Here is a 21,507-nt window from a genome sequence, read left to right as displayed (position 1 = left end):
ACTAAAAATATAATGATATCTAGATAAAAAGCAAATAGAGGTATTAAAACTGAATATTGAAAATACTTAACTGACCCTACTAAGTGCTGGCAAGAACGTGGCACAGCCAGAGCTCTCAGACAGTGCAGACAAGACGTAAAGTAGTACAGTCATTTTGGAAGACTGCTTGAAAGTTTCTTATGAAATTAAACACATGCTTAGCATAGGACCCAGAAATTCTACTCCTAGACATTTACTCAAAAGAAATGAAAACGAGTGCTTACAAAAAGACTTGCACAAAAATGTTCCTGGCAGCATTATTCATAACTGTAAAAGACTAGGAAAGGCTCAGGTATTCCTCAAGAGGTGTACGGAATAAATACATTGTGGTATATCCATATGATGGAATACTATCCAGCAATGAAAAGAAACAGTGAAAACACACCACAACATGGGTAAATGTCAAAAACATGGTGTGTGAAGAAGGCCAGACACAGAAGAGTTAATATTTTATGACTCCATTTGTCTGAAGTTCCATAATAGACCAAACTAATGTACAGTGACAAGACTCAGACCCATAGTTGCCCGGGTCAGGAATAAGAGTGGGGGCCAGGCATGGTGGCTCAGGCCTGTAATCCCAGCACTTTGGGAGGCCAAAGTGGGCAGATCACCTGAGGTCAGGAGTTCGAGACCAGCCTGGCCAACATGGCAAAACCCCATCTCTACTAAAAATACACAGAAAAGTAGCCAGGTGTGGTGGTGGGCACCTGTAGTCCCAGCTATTCAGGAGGCTGAGGCAGGAAAATCGCTTGAACCCAAGAGGTGGAGGTTGCAGTGAGCCAAGATGATGCCACTGCACTTTAGTCTGAGCGACAGAGCGAGACTTCATCTTAAAAAACAAAACAAACAAAAAAGAGTGGGGTTGACTGGAAAGGGGCATGAAGAAACTCTTTGGGGTGATGGGAACATTTTCTGGCTTGATCGTGGTCATGGTTCCATGGGTGTATACATTTGCCAACACTCATTGAATACCATCATCCCTTGGTATCTGTTGGGGATGGGTTCCGGGACCTCCTGGAATACCTAGATAGTATTTGCATATAACCTGTGCACACTGTTCCGTGTACAGTCGGCCCTTGAACAACATGGGGGCTAGGGGTGCCAGCCTCTCATGCAGTTGAAAATCCATGTATAACTTTTGATTTCCCCCCAACTTAACTACTAATAGCCTCCTGTTGGCTGGAAACCTTACTAATAACATAAACAGTTGGTTAACACATATTTTGTCTGTTATATGTATCACAAACTGTATTCTTATAATAAAGTAAGCTAGAGGAAAGAAAATGTTATTGTGAAAATCATAAGGAAGAGAAAATATATTGACTATGTATAAAGTGGAAGTGGGTCATCCCAGACGTCTTCATCCTGGTTGTCTTCTTGTTGAGTAGGTTGAGGAGGAGGAGAAAGAGGAGGAGGGGTTGGTTTCAAGGGTAGCAGAGGCGGAAGAGATGGAGGAGTTGGAAGGGGAGTCAGGAGAGGCAGGCACACTTGGTGCAACTTTCATGGAAAAAACTCCACGCATAAGAGGACCCACGCAGTTCCAACCCCTGTCATTCAAGGGTTGACTGCACTGTAAGTCGTCGCTGGATTACTCATAACACCTAAGACAGCACCTACACACCCCTTCACTCCTGTGGATTCAACGTGGAGCTCGGCCGGTGGCAGATTCAGGTTTTGCTTTTTTGGAACATTATGACTTTTTTTTTTCTGAATATTTTTGATCAGCCGTTGGTTGAGTCAACAGATGCAGAAGCCACAGACATGCATGGCTGGCTGTATTAACTTAAAATGAATTCATCTTAAGCCAGGCATGGTGGCTCATACCTGTAATCCCAGTACTTCGGGAGGCTGAGATGGGTGGATCACTTGAGGTCAGGAGTTCGAGACAAGCCTGGTGACCATGGTGAAACCCCGTCTCCACTAAAAATACAAAAATTAGCTGGGTGTGGTGGCGCATGCCTGTAGTCCCAGCTACTCAGGAGGCTGAGGCAGGAGAATCACTTGAACCTGGGAGGCAGAGGTTGCAATGAGCCGAGATTACGCCGCTGCATTCCAGCCTGGTGACACAGCAAAACTCCATCTCAAAAAAAAAAAGAATTGATTTTATTATGGGTAAATTACATCTCAACAAATTTTATTTCAAAAGAAAACAAGAATATCGATTCACTGAAAGGAAAGCAGGCAAAGAAGGTCGAAGGAACAAAGAACACATGGGTTACACACAAAGCAAATTGCAAGACGGTGGGCTGAACCTGCCCTACCTGTAAAACAGCAATATTGAAGCAATGATAAAATAAAACATGTCTGAGTCAAAGCAAGACTTCATTTATTCGGCTAGTTGAGAATCTCTCACATGTCATTCATCAAGGTGCACAAAACTAGACAAGATCTTTCCTGTCACTGGGATGAGAGTTTAGTGGGATCATAATATTTCAGTTGTATAATCTCATGAATCAATGGGTAACTGCAGAAGGGAATACATTTCTGTGAGGAAATTCAATATGGGGAGCTGAGCGGGGTGTAGGCAGGGGAGGTGGCCTTGCACGGGGTGGCTGGGGGAGGCGGAGGGGTGGCGGGAGGAGGCAGGGGGGGGTGCTCAGACAGAAGCAGCTACAGGGAAGCCCTGGGGTGGGGGAACAGGCCCTGGAAAACTGCTAAGGCAATCAATTAGAAAGAGTATTTCCTATGCATTTTTCCTGCAAACAGAAAGGACTGGAAGACATACTTCAGCCCATCAAGATACAATCTCAGCAAAAAAACACAAAAGCGGCAACCAAAACCAAACCTCAAGAAAGGCAAAGTTGTACATTCAGAGGGTCTGGAATGACTGGGTTTAGGGTTCATCCCGGTAATTTGCTGCAATGGCTGCTACAGATTGCAAAGAGCACAGTCAGTTCTTGGAGGAGGACAAGGGGAGGTGTCATGTTTACAATCCAGAGTGCATAGCCCAGAACTGAGACCTGGAAAGGAGGGGCAGGAAGGAGGAAGGGAAGGGGCAGTGACGTCTCTTCCATACGCACAGGCAAATCAGGGTCGCTCGTAGAAATGCAGATCCCAGGGTTAAAAGGATGACCTCTATAGTCATGAAAACAGAGTGAAGACCTGCAAGAGGAAACGGCAAAGGGAACACGAACCCAGTTGCACAAGAACAGACCAGAGAAAGGTCAGGACTCTCAGGCCAGAGACTGAGGAGCCAGTGATCAGCCATGGCAATAAAGCCTGACTGAACGCTCCTGTGAAAAGGAGGCTTGAGATGGGGCTGAAAAGAAAAGAGCAGGGCCCACAGCCTCACCGCACGTTGTTTATAAGAGACACATCTAAAACGAATGCCCTAGCAAAGTTAAAATCAAAAGGCAACATGGCCGGGCACGGTGGCTCACACCTGTAATTCCAATACTTTGGGAGGCTGAGGCGGTTGGATCACTTGAGGTCAGGAGTTCGCAACCAGCCTGGCCAACGTGGTGAAACCCCGTCTCTACTAAAAATACAAAAATTAGCCGGGTGTGGTGGCATGTGCCTATAATCCCAGCTACTTGGGCAGGAGAATTGCTTGAACCCGGGAGGTGGAGGTTGCAGTGAGCTGAGATTGTGCCACTGCACTCCAGCTTGGGTGACAAGAGCAAAACTCCATTAAAAAAAAAAAAAGCAACAGGATATGAGACAAAAGCCAGCAGATGCAGAGCTGTGGCCATAGTATTAATAAACCGAAAGACGGAGTTAAAATATGAACACCAAACATGACAAAGATGATCAGTTTGAGTTTATAGAAGAAGCAGAAGAAACAATGATGATTTATTTTGATTTTTACTCATTAAAAAACATAGTGCTGTTGCTCCCAGAGGATGGCGTAGATCTTCTTTTCCCCATTCTTCCTCCTAAGTACAAAGAAGAATCCTGAACATTAGACACAAAAGAAATGTAGGAAGGCTCCGGAAGGTGGAGAGGAGAGGGCAGAACAGCCGGGGACCTCGGGCCCCAGGAAAGACCCATTGCGAGTTCCCTGGGTTTTGCTTTTGCCTCATGGATCCCAGGCCTGGAGCTGGAGAAGCTGGCAGTGTGGACACTTCGACACATGTACACCAAAAAAAAGGCCCCACCAGTCCTTGCTTCCTGGAGCCAGCGTGATCAGGAAAGTTGTTGCCCGACAAAGCAGAAGGCTTTTAGGTGATAACTGCCCTGCTCCAGCCGAACACCATGGAAAACTTGCACTCCATTGGAGCAAGGTCTGGGCATGGCTGGGTGGGGCTGGGCACCCACCCTGGTCACTGGAATGAGGTGCCCCAGGTGACCCCAGGGCTGGTGTCCAAGTGGGCGCAGCAGGAGGCTGGGGTCATCCCAGCGGGTGGTTCTGAACCGCTTTCCCTGTGACCAGTGATGGGGACGGTGGAGACCATACAGGGTTAGGGGGCCTGGATTTCCACTCCACCCCTGGTGTTGAAACACTCCTCCTCTTCCCCATGAGGAGGGTCAGAGGAGGCTGGGTGGAGAGTCAGGACTTTGACCACTGCTCAGTGTAACAGGGCCGCCTCCATCATGCCCGTGGAGGGAATGGGAGCAGCAACGAGGCGCCCTGCCCCTCCCAGCCAGAAGGCATCGGTGAGGGCTCACCCTGCCCGGTAGGCATGGGCAGAACCCCTGGGGTGTTAAGAGAGGGCTGGTGGGGAATGAGCACTTCCATACTACCAGCTACACCTTCCCTTCATGAATCTGTGCCAGAGGAAGTCAACAAGAAAGGTTTAAATAAGATCCAGAGTCTCCTGGCAATATCCAAAATGCCCAGGTTTCAATAACAAATTGCTCATCATCCCAAGACCCAGCAAGATCTCAGACTGAATTCAAAAGGACAATCAGCAGAGGCTGACCCTGAGACAAAGAGGTGTTAGAATGATCTGGAAAGGGTTTTTGAGCAGCCCATAAAGTGTTTCACTTGTGAACAAATTGAAACCAATTTAAAAATAGAAAGTCTCAACAGATAATAGAAAATCCCAGCACAGAAACAGAACACACAAAGACGAACCGAATGGAAATGGTAGAGCTGGAAATTACAATAATTGAAGGGATAAAAAAACAAAAACAAGACTTCAATGAATGGGCTCAATACAGTATAGAGGGTCCGGTGAGAGGCAGAAACAGTGAGCAGGGAGGTACAATAATAGACGTTATCAGACCCATCAGCAAAGAGAAAACAGACTGAACTGGACGAGAGAAACACATGCAGAGCCTCAGGAACTGTGGGGCTAGAACAAGAGACCCAACACTCCAGGTGTTGGGGTCATGGGAGGAGAGAAAGAAGACGGAGGTGGAAAAGAGCCCAAAGACCTAAGGTTGAAAACTCCCAAATTTGCCAAAACACCCACAGATTCAAGAAGCTTGATGAACCCCTAACAGGATAAACCCAAGAAAACCCACAGCAAGACATCTCGTTGTCAAACTTTTGAAAACTATAAAAACAAAAAATTTTGGAAGTAGCAGGAGAGAAACAATGTTTTACATATAAGGGAAAGACAGTTTGGATGGCACTGGATTCCTCATCAGAAACCCCAAAGGCCAAAAAGAGCACAACATTTTTCAAATGCTGACAGAAAAGAACTGTCAGCCCAGAATGCTATATTCAGTGAAAGTATCCCCCAAGAAGGAAGAGGAAGTTAAGGCATTTTCAGATGAAGGAAAAGTAAGAGAAATTTCCACCAGAAGATGTACCCTGAAAGCTTCAAAATACTTGAACCAAATCTGATAAAACTGAAAGGAGAAATGCACCCATTTCTAATTATAGCTAGAGACATCAACACCCCTCTCTAAACAATTAATAGAACAACTAGGCAGAAAATCAACAAAGATGTGGAAAAACTTAACACCATCAACCAACAGGACAAACATTTGTAGAGCGCTCTACCCAACCACAGAACACACATTCTTTTCAAATGTGCGTGGAACACATTCCAGGAGAGGCCGTGTCCTGGGCCTGAACACAAACTTTAGCACATTTAACGTACTGACATCACACTCCAGCATGTTCTCTGACAACAATGACATCAAATTAGAAATGAACAACAGAAAGTTAACAGGAAAATCTCCAAACATTCAGAAGCTAAAGAACAGACCTCTAAATAATCTGTGGGCCAATGGGGAAGTCTCAAGGGAAGTTTAGAAAAACAACAACATTGAACTCAATGAAAACGAAAATGCAACGTATCAAAAATTGAGGGACATAGCCAGGCATGGAGACATGCACCTGGGGTGTCAGCTTCTCAGGAGGTTGAGGCAGGAGGATCACTTGAGGCCAGGAGTTTGAGTCTAGCCTGGGCAACATAGCAAGACCCTATCTCTGAAAAAAAAAGATATAAAAAGTTGAGGAATACAGCTAAAGCAGTGCTGAGGGAAATTTGTAGCAGTAATGGAACACACTAGAAAAAAGGATGAGTGAAGTCAGTAATCTATGCCACCCACTGAAGAAATGAGAAAAAGAAGCACAGGTTGCACACAGAGCAAGCTGAAGGAAGGAAAGAGTAAAGACCTCAGTGAAACCAAAAGCAGGGAGACAGTGACAGAAAGAAAAATATCAACAACACAGACAAGGCTGTAGCATTACAGCAAGAAACAAGAGCAAAGACACAGATGACCAAGGGCAGGACTAAAACAGGAGCAATCACTACAGACCCTGCAGATATCATGAGGGTGACAAGAAGCTGCGGCACACAACTCTGCATACAGAACTTTGGCACCCTAGATGAAATATGCCAGTTCCTCGAAAAGCACAAGTGATCACAACTCAGCTAACACAAATAGATAACTGGGTAGCCCAATTAACGGTTGAGAACATTGAATTTATAATTTTAAACTCCAAACGAAGAAATTCCAGGCTCAGATGGGTGAATTCTGTAAAAACTTTAAAGAAAAATGAACACCAATCATACATAATTCTTCCAGAATGTAGAAGAGGAGGGTGTCAGTATGACCTAGATACTAAAATCATACAGGCAGGACAAAAACAAAGCAAATCCAAACCAGAACTATAGACCAACACCCCTCATGAAGATGGATACAGACTCTAACAAAATAACAGCAAAGAGAATTCAGTGCTATATGGAGAGCATTATCCATCCTAACCAAGAGGGATCTATTCCAGAAATGCAAGGTGGCTGGGTCAATATTTAAAAAATTAATGCAACCCACTGTATTAACAGGCCAAAGAAGAAAAATTGCACAAGCCTATCAATCAGAGAAGCAAAAACATTTGAAAAGACTCAACTTTCATTCTTATACATTCTCAAAATATAAGAATACAGGGAATTTCCTCAATGAGATAGAGAACAGCTACAAAAAAGGGAAACCAAAAAGCAAAAACCACCCCTGCTAACATTATACCTAATGGCGAAGGCTGAGTTCTTCCTGTCTGACACTGGGAGCACAGTGAGGGTGTCCCCTCTCATCGCTCTTATTCAACGTACTGCTGGGAGTTCTCGCCAGTGCAATAAAGCAAGAAAAGGAAATAAAAGGCAATTCATTTGGAAGAAATAAAGCTGTCCCTATTTTTAAGTGACATGATTGTCTATAGAAAATTCCAAAGATACTGAAATTTAAAAAAATCCAAGACTAATGTCTGTGCAGAAAGTTTCAAAGGATACAGGATAAACATAAAACAATGAACAGTATTTCTATTTACTAGCAATGACCACGACTTCATCAACTTTAAAAATATACTACCATTCTCAATCACGCAAATAACATGAAACATGTAGGCGTAAATCTAACCAAACGTGGAGGACTTGTGTGCTGAAAACTACAAAACACTGGTGAAAGAAATCTTTCTTTTTTTTTCATTTAGAATCATTTTTATTCCCACAAACACTTCTGAAAAATATTAGAATTGGCAAAAGGTTTACCATGAATGGAAAAAAAACCCCATTTATTTTCCTTTTTTCTTTCTTTCTTTTTTTGCTTAAATAATTTTATTATTTTTATTTTATTTTTCCATAAGTTACTGAGTGGTATTTGGGTACATGAGTAAGTTCTTTAGTGGTGATTTGTGAGATTTTGGTGCACCCATTACCTAAGCAGTATACACTGCACCATATTTGTTGTCTTTTATCCCTCGCCTCCCTCCCACTCTTCCCGCCAAGTCCCTAAAGTCCATTGTATCATTCTTATGCCTTTGCGTCTTCACAGCTTAGCTCCCACGTACCAGTGAGAACATACGATGTTTGGTTTTCCATTCCTGAGTGACTTCACTTAGAATAACAGTCTCCAATCTCATCCAGGTCACTGCAAAAGCTGTCAATTCATTCCATTTTATGACTGAGTAGTATTCTATCAGATCTATATCTATATCTATCTATATCTATATACCATCACAGAGCAGGTAAACCTGTAGGGGTGCAAAACAGATATGTGGTGGCCGGAGACTGGGAGAGGGGACGGGGTCGGCTGCACAGAGCATGGGGGACCTCGTGGGGTGACCGAGCAACTGTCTCTGAGTGTGATGATGGTTACCTGACTGTGTGTTCATCAAAGCTCCCAGAACTGTAACCCTAACAGGAGTGGATCTTACTGTATGCAAATTACATCTTAATAAAAAATGAAAAATATATGTAAAGTTGATGTAGGAAAAAGTGCAGATAAATTTTAAAAAGTTCAGTTATAGTATCTTACTCCATGACAGATACAATAGGCAAGAGGTGGAGAGAAGATTTGAATTAAGTAATTAATAAGATTTATTTACACATTTATTTCAAACTTTGTTCTCTAATACGGATAATACTCCTTCATCTTAGGCATCCATAGAATAGTTACAAAAATTCATCTTTTTTACATGTATTTTTCATTTTGAAGGTATAATTTGCATACAGTAAAATTCACTCTTGTTAGTGCATAATTCTGTCCAATTTGTTGTCTACGGAATTGGCTGCAGTTTTCTCTGGGGCCTAATGTGAGATTAATTTTTGTGGCTATGGTCTCTAACAAAATACAACTGAAAACTGATAACAAACATGTGAATAAGACAAAAGAGCCTAAATGGCTGGGGGTGGACCCGGCAGGGCTGTCGCTGGCCTCTGTCCTGTCTCTGGCCTCTCTCCCCTCCCCTCCCCTGGACCCTCCTTAGTCTGCAAAATGGGCCATGGGCACTTTCTGGGAAACGTCACTTTGCTCAAACCGTGTATGCAGATCCAGGACCCCTTGAGAGATGTTACTTTGCATGAAGTGTTTGCCACTTAGGTTTTCCCTAAGCGGTGCTACGTGTTTAAGCTGCCATTAAGGTGCATAGTGGTAAACCTGTTACCGTCACGTATGGTCCGCAATCGCGACCAAGACCGTCCTGGCTGCCTGGAGCCGGGCTGCTGCCGTGGCAAAGGATCACAGCTCTGTGGCTGAGCACAGCACGCTCATGCCGTGCGGTCCGGGGGTGCGAAGCCTCCAGGGAGCTCGCAGGACTGCGCTCCTTCCAGAGGCTGCAGGGGAGGGTCCACGTCCTCGCCTCTTCCCGCTCTGGAGGCCACATCTCTTCGCCGGTGGACCGTCCTCTACCTGCGGCGCCATCGGCAGCCTCTGCTCTCCCGACTCTGCCTCCCTCTCCTCCTGCTGTCTCTGTCTGCGTGGCCTCTTTCTCTGACCCTCTTGCCTCTTTCACAAGGGCCCTTGTGATTACTTCGGGCCCATCCAGATAATCCAGGACAACCTCCCCACCCAAGGCCCATCACTCTGTCCACCAGGTCCCTTCCCCCACGGCTCCAGGTTCCAGCGTTTAGAACGCGGGCATCTCTGGGGCCATTATGCAGGCGAATGCTGTCAGTATATTGAAAACTGCATTTCTATATGCTAGCAACAAACTAGTAGAAAAGAGCATCAAAAACCTCTACTGCCTAGAAATAAATTTAACAAAACGTCCCCACGACCTCTACACTAAAAACTGCAAAGAATTGCAGAAATTCAAAAAGACCAAAATATGTGGAGATGTATTAATATAGTTGAAGACTCAATATTGTTAAAATGTCATTTTCCCCCAAACTGATCGGTAAATTCAATCCCATTAAAAAATCCCGTTTTTTTTGGGTGGACATTGACAAGTGCTTTCTAAAATTCATAAGGCAATGGAAAAGACCTGGGATAGCCATGACGATCTTGACGAAGCAGAAAAAAACACAACGAGGAAAACCAAGAGTGCCAGTGTGTGTGTGTGTGTGTGTGTGTGTTCACGGGGTTATGTGTCTGTTTGTATGTATATGTATTTGTAGGCTTGTGTATGTGTTTATGTGTTTGTGTGTTTGCAGGGTTCTATATGTGTTTGCATGTGTGTGTATGCAGGTTGTATGTGCTTGCGTGTTTGTGTGTTTGTATGGTTGCATGTGTCTGCATGTGTGTGTGTTTGCAGGGTTCTGGGTGTGTTTGCACATCTGCTTGTTTGAGTGTGTGTTTGCAGGGTTGTGTCTCTGCATGTGTGTGTGTTTGCCTGTGTATGTATTTGCAGAGTTGTGTGTGTGTCTTTTTGCATGTGTGTGTCTTTTTGCATGTGTGTGTTTGCTGAGTTGTGTATGTGTGTTTCCATGTTCGTGTGTTTGCAAGGTTCTGTGTATGTTTGCATGTATGTGCATGCAGGTGTGTATGGGCTTGTGTGTTTGCATGGTTGTGTGTGTTGCATGTGAGTGTGTTTGCATGTGTGTTTACATCGGTGTATGTGTTTGTAGGGTTGTGTGTATTTGCATGTGTGTGTGCTTGCAGGTTTGTGTGTGTGTTTGCATGTTGTGTGTTTGTGTATGTGTGTGTTTGGGTGTACGCATGGTTGTGTGTGTTTGCATGTGTGTATGTGTTTGTAGGGTTGTGTGTGTTTGCATGTGTGTGTGCTTGCAGGGTTGTGTGTGCGTGTTTGCATATATGTGTATGCAGGTTGCATGTGCTTGTGTGTTTGTGTGTTTGCATGGTTGTGTGTGTGTTTGCATGGTGTGTGTGTGTTTGCAGGTGTGTGTGTGTGTTTGCATGGTGTGTGTGTGTTTGCAGGTGTGTGTGTGTGTTTGCATGGTGTGTGTGTGTTTGCATGGTGTGTGTGTGTGTTTGCAGGTGTGTGTGTGTGTTTGCATGGTGTGTGTGTGTTTGCATGGTGTGCGTGTGTGTTTGCAGGTGTGTGTGTGTGGACTGCTACTGCTGCCATGTGGCAGTTCAGTGGGTTTGTGCGTTGTGATCATACGGTCCTGCCCGCAGAGCTGAATGGGCTATTGTGGTTTGCTTGGGCGAGTCCCAGGCTGGGCGTGGGGTGAGTGTGGGGCCTTTCTTGCACCATTTAGCCTGGCACGCGCCACCCTCTGTCTCTCTCCCAGGACCACGTTCAGGTGCCAGGGCCTTTAATCCTGTGTCCCTCGTCCTACTTACTCCCTCTCCCCAGACTTTGGGACAGGCACCTGGGGCACACTGTGGGGGCTCTGAGATGCAGGTGGGTGGGCCAGGCCTGCCAAGGGGAGGTGAAGCGAGCAGAGCCCTTTGAGGGTGATAGAGCTTGGCTGGCCCCACGGCCCGAACCCACCTGGGGCGTCGCTCAGAGCAGGTGCACCCAGGGCTTATTCACCTGTGCATTCTTCAAACAGTCCAGATGTGAGTGTGAGGCTGTGAACACACCGGGGGTGTGTCTGCCAGGCGGGGCCCTGGGCAGGGTGGCCCCCAGCACCTCTGGGTTTCCAGCCCCCAAAAGTGGGTGTCTCTGGGCCCACCTGCTCCTGGAGCTGGGCTTGCACCGGCCCTGGGAAGACAGCCTCCCCTGGGCATTTTGGGGACGCTGGGCCCAGCCCATGCCTCGTGGCTCAGCTCCCCTCAGCCAATACTTTCGAGACATGTATTTCGAGACATCCCTGGAGACATGGCCAGTATATTTGTATTTTATATGAACCCGGAAGGCTGGACCTGAAGAGGCCCGCCTGGGCGAGGGGGCCAGGCTGAGCTCGAGTTCCCCAGGGCCTCCAGCAAGAAAGGCACCCAATGCCTCCTTATAGGAGGAGCAGGTGTGTCCAGAGAAGATCTGAAAAGACCCCATCAAAATATTAGTGGGTGTCTTCTCAAGACGAGGGGGGCAATTTTTGCTTTAAATTTTGTTCTAATTTTTTATTGTTGTAAAAAACACATAACATAAAGTTGACCATCTTTGCCACTGCTGGGTGCACAGTGCAGTGCTGTTAGGACATTCACACTGCCGTGCAGCCCGCAGAGCCACCATCTCCAGAACATCTTTGTCTTGCAGAACTGAAGCTCTCTCTTGTTAAACACCAGGTCCCCACTCCCCGTGCCCAGCCCCTGCCCAGCCCTGGCGGCCACCATCTGCTTTCTGTGTCTGTGGATTTGGTGGCCCCAGCCCCTGGTGTAGTGGAATCGCGTGGCATTTGCCCTTCTGTGGCTGGCTTGTCTCTCTGAGCCAATGTCCTCGGATCCGCCTGCACTGCCACCGATGCCAGGGCCTCCATCCTTTTGGGGGCTGCCTGGTGCTCCCTGGCACAATGGGCCTCACCTTGTTTTCCCCCAGATCTGTGGACAGACACCAGGCTGCTTCTGCCTCTTGGCTCTGGTCAATAAGACTGCTGACCCTGCTTTCAATTCTTTGTGATTTTGCACTGAGAAAAATACCTTTTAAATGCACTGTCAGCATTTAGTGGATGACATCCCACCCTGCGTCTGCATTTGGTGGATGACACCCCACCCTGCGTATGCATTTGGTGGAGGATGCCCCACCCTGCGTCTGCATGTGGTGGACACCCCACCCTGTGTTGATGCCCCTCTGTCCTCCCAGGGGTCAGAGGTGCTAACCTGTGCCCCAATGCCCTGGTTGGTCTGGGCCCCTGGAAACCACAGCGAGGGCAGCATGCTCTGGCTGGTCTTTTCCCTGAGGCCAACCTGGATGGGGATCCATGATGCGCACAGCCTGGTAGGGCCCCCCACCCGGGAGGGGCAGCATGTGCAGGGCGGAGTAGGGGGGCAGAGGACTAGCCGGCAGCGTCCCCTGACTCTCACGGGCCTTTGGGGCTACCGGGGTCAAGGGAGGGGCCCAGGAAACTGGCTGGGTGATGGACTGAAGGGGATTTGGGGTCCACAGATCTGCCCCAGAATCTGTGATCCCCCGAGTCCCCAGCCCCAAATTACTCACAAGTGCATGTGCACTCAGGGGCCCTGCTGAAGGTGCCTGGGGTCCAGGGGATGTGAAGGCAATAGGGGAGCCAGAGGCATGGGAGCCGAGGGGTGGGGGGAGGGGGCTAAGGAGGCCGGGGCTCCCAGGAGCTGAGCTGGAGCCAGGCACAGGAGGGCCCCCAGCACGGAGCATCACCACCCGCCCACCCGCCCGGGAAGATGAAGACGGAAGCGGGTGCAGATGAGCGGCTCTGCCACATGGGAGGCCCACGGAGCCGACAGACACTCCTGGGGGGTCAATGTGGCCCTTGCTGTGGACACGGGTGCAGGAAACTAACGCTTTGGCCAGAACTGTGGGCCTTGGGGGCCAGAGCTTCAGTAGCCCAGGCCAGATCTTGGGAGGAATTCTGTTTGTCCAGTGATTCAGAGAAAATAAATAAACGTAGGAAGGCTCCAGATCGTGCAGCCCCGCCACAAAATCAAATTTACTCTGCCCCCTCCCAGCCCAGAGGGCCCAGCAGGGTCTCAGCTCCCTCTGGGCAAGGGCCACCCAACCCCGCCATGGGCACATCCGCCACAGCTCTCCCTTGGGCCCCCTGGTAAAGCCGGGAAGAAATTTAACACTCCTTCCTCCTTATTGTGTAAGTTCCTGGCTTGGTAAAAATCCGCCACCGAAGCCTGCTCTTTCTGTCAACAGCCTCTGATAATTCGTGTGTCAGTTTCCCAGCCCCGCCCAGGGCACCTCCCCTTCCAAAGCTGGAGCGTATCCTGGTCCCAGCGCTGAGAAACTCTATTGTCTTTCTGTGAAATCATTCCCCAATTCCCACACGAAGCCTAATCAGGCTTCCTGATTCTGCCACATCCCCCAGAACATGGGCTGTCAGAGGCCTGGCCAGGGGCTGTCCTGGACCCCACGGCCCACCCCGGCCTCGGCGAGACTAAGGGTCACAGGTGCTAAGCTACCATCATTTTCTGAACCACCAGGCACGAGAGAGGCTATGTTCAGAGAGTGGAAGTGGCAGAAATGGCAGAACATGGCGGCTCCACCCCGTTTTGTGGATGAGGACACAGGCGCTTTGCAGGCCCCCAGGGGCCCCAAGTCTAGGGGGAGGGTGGGGCGGGCTGGCACTGAGCTCCCCTCTGGGCCCAGCATGCCTGGACGCTGTGGGGGTGCATGGCTGGGTTCCTCCAAGGGCAGCAGGGCTCTGAGCAGTGGGCTCTAAATGAGCCCTTTAACAGATGGTACAGGAGGGTAATGCATGGGCTCAGAGCCCCACCGCAGGCGCTGCCGGCGTCTTACGCCACCCCCCGCCTGGAAGGGAAGATGGCTGTTCCACAGAGCCCTGGGGTCCCCTGTGGGCAGGGTGTGTGGAGCTGCCCTCCCCTGGTCTCCCCAGGACAGACCCCCGCCCTCCACCCTGGGTGCCTTATGGTGGGCGTGGCCTCCCCAGGTCCTGACAGCCAGAGCCAGGCTGACCCCAGCGGCCCTGCAGGTCACCTCCTAGGGGCTGTGCCCGGAAACTGGGATGGAAGCGACAGGCTGGGGGCAGACTGCGAGCCCAGCCCAGGGCTTGCGATGTTGAAACCAGTGCTTCCCTCCCCTGCTCACCTGGCCAGTAACCACCAGGCTGGAGGGTCGTGGCTGGGCTCAGGCTGGGCTGGGGGCCTCTCCTGATGCTGCTGGAGGGCAGACTGGGCCAGGTGCCCCCAAAAGTGTGCGCTGGGCCTGGTGGGGCTGAGAAACCTGGAACATACACACCTGTGGGTGTGTCCGAGGGGCTCCCAGGGAGTTCTGGGGGGTCCTTGGGAGCAGGACCCTCTTCACTCTCTCCTCCAGGGGAAGTGGCCCTGGGATACCCCAGGCTGTTCTCCCAGCTCTGTGGGGCCGAAGCCATCCACAGGGGTCTTTCCCCACCGGATGCGGCGCGGGCCGCAGTTAATCTCACTTGAGTTAGTGACCAAGGACAAACGGCCATCCGACGCGATTCCTCCCAAGTCCGGGGGGCCTGAGGCGGGGGCAGCACCTGGCGGCAGGAGACAGCGCTGCCCTGGGATGTGGCCGGGCCTCCCTCCATTCCCAATCCTGTTGTCTCTGTGGCAACACCTGACTGGGAGCTGCTATCAGGGCCGTGACCCCTGCCCTTTCTCCAGTGCCCTCCTGTCTGCATTCGCCTGTCAGATCCTGGGGAGAGAAGGGCACTGGCAACTGCCCAGGACCAGAGGTGTGGGACCTCCCGAACCAGAGTGCAGAGTGAAGGTGTGTGGGCTGCAGTCCTGGTGGAGCCCTCGTGCCACCCCCATGCACAGCCTTCCTCCTGCACATCCCACAGAAGCAAAAGCTCCCACCCGCCCGGCACTGTCCCCGCCCTGGGGACCCTCCTGCAAGCACTTTCCAGATAACAGGCAGCTGCTGGTCCCAGGCACACACCTTTCCTGAAGGTGCCTCTCACCTGAGGGTGCAGGTGCAAGTCAGGAGGGTGGACTCCTGCCCGGTGGGGTCATCACCCTTCTCAGGGGCTGAGGCAGGGTCTGCTTTAAGGGATGCACCTGCTTTTCAGACACCGGCCCCCAGGCCCCTGCCGCAGCCCCACCCGGACCGCACGTGCAGCTGTGCCCGCTAAATGGTCGGCGCTGCGCGCAGGGTGGCCGGGGCATCAGAGTTCCGAGATGCAAGTGCTGTGCTTGGCTACCACGGGAGGTCCGGAGCTCACGGGGGAAGAGTGATCCTGATTTTGAGGCCAAGTCGCTGGCCTTACACGTGTCCTGGCTGCTGGTCTCAGAGCTGACACTGGCCCCAGGCTGGGGGAAAGTATCCAGCCGGCCTGGCCAGGGCCCCTGCTGGGAGGCAGCAGGAGGAGTTATTGTGCCAGATGGGGGGCTGGGAGCTGAGGGGGCGGGAGATGGTTTGGAGCCCTCCAGTGGGTGGGACTCCCGGGCATATGCTGAGAGCTTTAGGCCTCAGGGAGGGTTACCAGGAGCCAGGTGGCTGTGCCGTGGCTCGGCTGGCCCTGCATGCACCCTCTGAGAGCCCCCAGCAAGCCTGCAGTGACCACCTCAGATTCCCCTCTGAAGCCTGTGGCGTGGCCAGGACCTCACTGCCCCTGGGGACACACAGGAAACCCCCACAGGGCTCAGAAACAAGGCCCAGTGGGTTTTCTGGAAAGTTTTGGGTGTTTGGAGCCTGGGGCTGTAGGCTCTGGAACTGTAGGCACTGGCTTCAGGCCTCCTCAGGCCTCGGCCTGGTGGGGTTTTCGTGGGACCAGGTGGTCAGCTGAGACCTTGGCCAGTGGGGTTTTCATGGGACCAGGCGGTCAGCCCGTGGCCCATGCCCAGAGGTTTTGGGTGCCTGAGCCCAGGCCCCAAGAGGAAGCCCAGCACAGCCAGGGGTCACCAACACTGGCGGGGGGATGTCACCCAGCCTGGACCCCAGCAGCGGCCCTAGATGACGTCTGGTTGAGGGAGGAGAAAGCTGTGGCTGGGGCGGCAAGGCCTGGGTGGCCAGTTGGCCAGGTGCCCCGGGGCTTGGCCCAGCCTCAGACATGCAGGGGGCACTCCCCTCTGAGGGCCAGGCTGGTGACTCAGACTGTTCAGAGGTCACGGTATGGACTGGGCCAGTGACTTAGGCCTGTCCTCTGCTGGGGGCTGGACACTGACTCACCCACTGCCTCCTGTCTCTCTGAGGGCGTAACGGGGGCAGGCCTGCGGGCACTCACATGCGGCCCTGGCCAAGGTTCCGGTCACACCTGCAGATCCTCCAGCCCTTCCCTATGCCCCACTGACATAACCACCTGGCCCCGGAATCTGGTCCCACCACAGGGCCCATTGTCCACTACCAGGACCCTCCTCTGCCTTCATCAGCACCAGGCGACCTGGTGTCCAGTCGTGGGCCAGGGCAGGGGAACCCTGGCTACACCTGGTTGGGTCAGACCTCCTGAAGCACCAGTGGCTGGGGTGGTCCACCTAACCCTGTCAGCCGCTCAGCCTCCAATGTGATCACTCGCTCAGTCAGTCATTCACTCACTCACTCAGTCACCCACTCACTTATTCACTCACTCACCCACTCACTTATTCACCCATTCACTCACCCACTCACTCACTCACTCATTCATTCACCCATTCACTCACTCACTTATTCACTCACTCACTCACTTATTCACTCACTCACCCACTCACTTATTCACTCACTCACTCACTTATTCACTCATTCACTCACTCACTTATTCACCCATTCACTCACCCACTCACTCACTCATTCATTCACCCATTCACTCACTCACTTATTCACTCACTCACTCATTCACTCACACATCCACTCATTCACTCACTCATTTACCCACTCATTCACTCATTCACTCACTCATTCTTTCATTCACCCATTCACTCACTCATTCATTCACTCACTCACTGACTCATTGACTCATTCCCTCACTCATTCACCCATTCACTTATTCGTTCACTCACCTATTTATTCACTCACTCACTCATTTACTCATTCATTCACCCATTCACTCACTCATTCACTCACTGACTCATTGACTCATTCACTCATTCCCCCTTCACTTACACACTCATTTACTCACTCATTCACTCACTCGTTCATTGACTCATTAACTCATTCACTCTCTCTTTCACTCACTCATTCACTCACTCACTCATTCACTCACTCACTCCTTCACTCACTTATTGACTCACTCATTCACTTATTCACTCATTCACTCACTCACTGACTCATTCACTCACTCATTCACTCATTCACTGCTCACTTATTCACTCTTTCACTATCTCTCTCATTCACATTCATTCATTAACTCACTCAGTCACTCACTCATTCACTCTGTCACTCATTCACTTACTCATTTACTCACTCATTTACTCATTCACTCACCTGTTCATTCACTCATTCACTCACTCACTCACTCATTCACATTCATTCATTTTAGCTCACTCATTTACTCATAGACTCACTCATTTATCCTCTTACTGATTCACTACCTCATTCATTCACTCACTCAATCATTTTCCCTTTTCCCACACTCCTGCCACATGTGAAGTGCTCTTTTTCCAGGCACCTGGGCTAAGACAGGACATGGAGAGAGAAAGGCACAGAAATGGGAAAGCAGGCAATCATAAGGAGCTTGGGACGGGCCCCTGGAGAGCTGGAAGCAAGTGCTCAGAACAGCCTTGAGGCACCTCTTCAACCCTAACCCCTCTGCAGCAGGGCAAAGGGCCCAGCCCAGCCTCTCCCTTTCCTGCCATTCCGCCCATGGGGGACCTTCTGGTTGGACCCTCCATGTGGGCAGTGGAGCAGCCGACCTTGGCTGGGGAGCGTGTGGCTGCCTGGGAGGGAGAGTCCAGCCCCAGTGTCCAGCCACACACCCGTGGTCTGGGCAAGTGTTCATCACACAACAGCACCTTCTCAGCCAGAGCCCTTCAGGCCAAAGACTCACTGGGACCTTTCTGTGCTGGGACTGCTCGACCAGTCAACAGCTTCCTGTCCGGAGGGTACTGAGCATTTCTGGATCTTGGTGGCCAGAGATCATCATGTGAATTGAACTGGCCCTGCCCGCCTGGGGCCAGGAGACAGAAGCACAGGTGGACTCCTGGGCAATGCTGGGAGGGGCTGCATGGTGAGGGAGGGGTTCTGTCACTTGTCTGGAGGCTGCTGCCAGGAGCCCCTCTCCAGGGAGGGTGAGGCTGACTGGCATTACTTCAGTGGCAGCATGTGGCTGGCCTCAGGGACGCCTTGGCTCACTCACTCAATCACTCATTCACTCATTCATTCACTCACTCAATCATTTTCCCTTTCACCACACTCCTGCCGCACGTGCTCTCTCTCCAGGCACCTGGGCTAAGACAAGACATGGGGAGGAAAAGGCACAGAAATGGAGAAATAGGTGACCATAAGGAGATTGGGACGGGGCTGGGGCTGGCCTCTCCCTCCCAGGCAGCCACACATTCCCCAGCCAAGGTCGGCAGCTGCACTGCCCATGTAGAGGGTCCAGCCAGGAGGTCAGCCATGGGAGGAATGGCAGGAAAGGGAAAGGCTGGGCTGGGTCCCCCGTCCTGCTGCAGAGGGATTAGTGTCAAAGAGGTGCCTTAAGGCTGTTCTGAGCACTCACTTCTCGGCACCGGGAACTCGCAGGCTGCCGGGCATGGCACGGTGCCCAGGGAGAGTCTAGGGTGGGGTATGTGGGGAGGACCCCTGTAGGCCAGGGCTTGGGGGGGCCCTCGGAAACTGGGCTCTACCCGGCCGACACACCCATCTCCGCCTGCCACCGGCCGCTGGCCAGCCCGCAGTGAGCACCCACTGTTTACTTGGGTGAGGGGGAACCACAGGCCCCGCCCTGCCCACCCACGTGAAGCACGGGGCCGGAGCCAGCTCTGGGGCTACAAAAGGCTCCTGCCACCTTGGGTCCCTCCTCAGAGGCTGCCAAGGGACAGGGCACTCTTCCCCGCCGTCCACACGATGAGTGTTGGCCGGAGGAAGCTGGCCCCGCTCTGGACCCTGGCTCTCGCTCTGGCCTGCACCCGGCACACAGGTACGGCTTGGCCCCTGGCCGCTCTACTGGTCCTGGGTGGTGCGGTACTGAGTGGGCCTCAGGCAGCTCAGGCTTTGCCCTGGGTTCTGGGCCGGCTGCATGTGCCATGAATGGCTCCCAGCAGCATAGCCCCGCCTGTGGCCTGGCCACTGACGAGCAGTTTCCCGTCGTGGGATTGAGAAGGGATCTCTGGGCTTCAGGGACCTGAGGCTGGGCCATTCCCTGAGGCAGGGAAGTAGGAGCTCAGGTCTCGGGCTTTCCCTCCCGGCCTGGATCCCTGCACCTGTCCCCAGCAGCCGACAGCGCCCGGCCCACTGTATCTCCAGCTGCTCATGGCCCATGCTGGGCCTGGTCAGGGCATCAGCCCCAGGCACCTGCCCTTGCACACCCCACACTTGCCCAGTTCACCAGCTCACGTTCCCTGTCTGGGCCTCAATGGGGGTCTCCTGGGGCGGGGGGGTCTCAGCCTCTGAGCGGGGATGTGATGGTGAGGTCCACAGGGGAACCATCTCACCCCCGGCCTGAGGCGAAGAGGGTGATGGGGGAGGCTCCAGGTCCTGTGGTCTGGACTGCCCCTTGCTGGGCCAGCAGGTCCCTTCCTCTGCTTCTGAGGGACACCTGGGCCCGGGTCTGCTGGTGACCCTGTGCCCCCATGGGGTAATGCCTGGGGTTGGAAGGGGGTGGGCACTCCTGGAACAGCAGGGCAGGGACCTCAGCACTGCTGAGACGGCCACATGGCCCAACCAGGTCCCTCACTCAGCCCTGTCCCCAGCCTCTGGCCCTCTGCCAGGCAGTCTCAGAGCAAGAAGAACCCTCTCCCGGTATCTCCGTGCCGCCCTCCGCTGTGGCCTAGTTGGACTCTGCCCCGCCATCCCTCGTCTGTACCACCCTCATCTCAGAAGCAGGAATTCTCTCCCGGGGCTGCTCCCAGGAGAGGGCGGGGCTGGGGGGGCCTGCGGGGGCTCAGAAGGTGGGGGCAGGCCTGGGCCGGGACTAGGTAAGTGAGGCTCAGGCTGTCATCTCGGTCTCCCCCACGAGGCTTGCAGATGCTAACGCCCCCTCCGCCCACTGACGGATTTGATGCACTGGGCCCCACTGGGGGCAGAGGGTGTGGGGGAGAGGGGGGTCTCCCAGCTTGGCCTGAGGACCCCTACGCCGGTTGCGGGAACTGGAAAGCTGGGTCTGGGGTGCAGGTGAATCAACAGCTTTCCCCAAGACCCCTCTCTGCAGGGTCCTGGGCTGGGCCGGGCGCCCCTCCCACCATACTGGTGCTGTGCAGGTCTGTGCAGGGCTGTGTGGGGCTGGGGTCCGGTCCCACCATGCTGGCGCTGTGCGGGGCTGTGCGGGGCTGTGCCGGGCTGGGTTCTGGTCCCATCATGCTGATTCTATGCAGGGCTGTGTGGGGCTGGGCAGGGCTGAAATCTGGTGACATTCTGCACATTGGCACAGTCTCTATGGACCCTGGAGATCAGCCTCCTGCAGGGTCTACTGCTTGTAGGGAGGCAGGGTCCTCCAGGTGGTCTTGGGGCCGACCCCTCCCATGCCTTTGACTGCTCCAGCCCCTCAGTGGGATCACTGTACTGCACAGGGGTCCTGAACGTGGGAGCGTGGAGGCCAGGGCCTGGCATGCTCGGCAGTGAGTGGGAATGAATAGATGGGGATGCCAGATTGGGGCGAAGGGTCCTGATGCCATCTGCTCCATGGGGCCAGGCTGAGGGGATGCTCCTGGAGGGTCTGGGCTCAGACTTCTGACTCACAAGGACAGAGGCCCCCTAGGACCCCCAACCCAGCACAGAGAGAGCCCTCGCACGGGCCACCCCCACGCACTGTGGCC

At 52.1% G+C, this 21,507-nt stretch overlaps 1 protein-coding gene across 1 annotated transcript in view; it reads left to right on the top strand.

The window, feature by feature from the left end:
- The first annotated feature begins 19,600 nt into the window (after positions 1–19,600).
- The window catches only part of MUC5AC (mucin 5AC, oligomeric mucus/gel-forming), a 40,983-nt gene continuing 39,076 nt past the window's right edge, over positions 19,601–21,507 (top strand). The window contains 1 exon segment of the mRNA XM_030801758.1: positions 19,601–19,673. Coding sequence (XP_030657618.1) covers positions 19,601–19,673 — 73 coding nt within the window.

Source organism: Nomascus leucogenys, chromosome 21 (assembly GCF_006542625.1).
Source record: "Nomascus leucogenys isolate Asia chromosome 21, Asia_NLE_v1, whole genome shotgun sequence".
Classification (NCBI taxonomy): domain Eukaryota; kingdom Metazoa; phylum Chordata; class Mammalia; order Primates; family Hylobatidae; genus Nomascus; species Nomascus leucogenys.
Note: the sequence above shows the minus strand (reverse complement) of the source record. Positions and strands in the feature narration are given on the sequence as shown.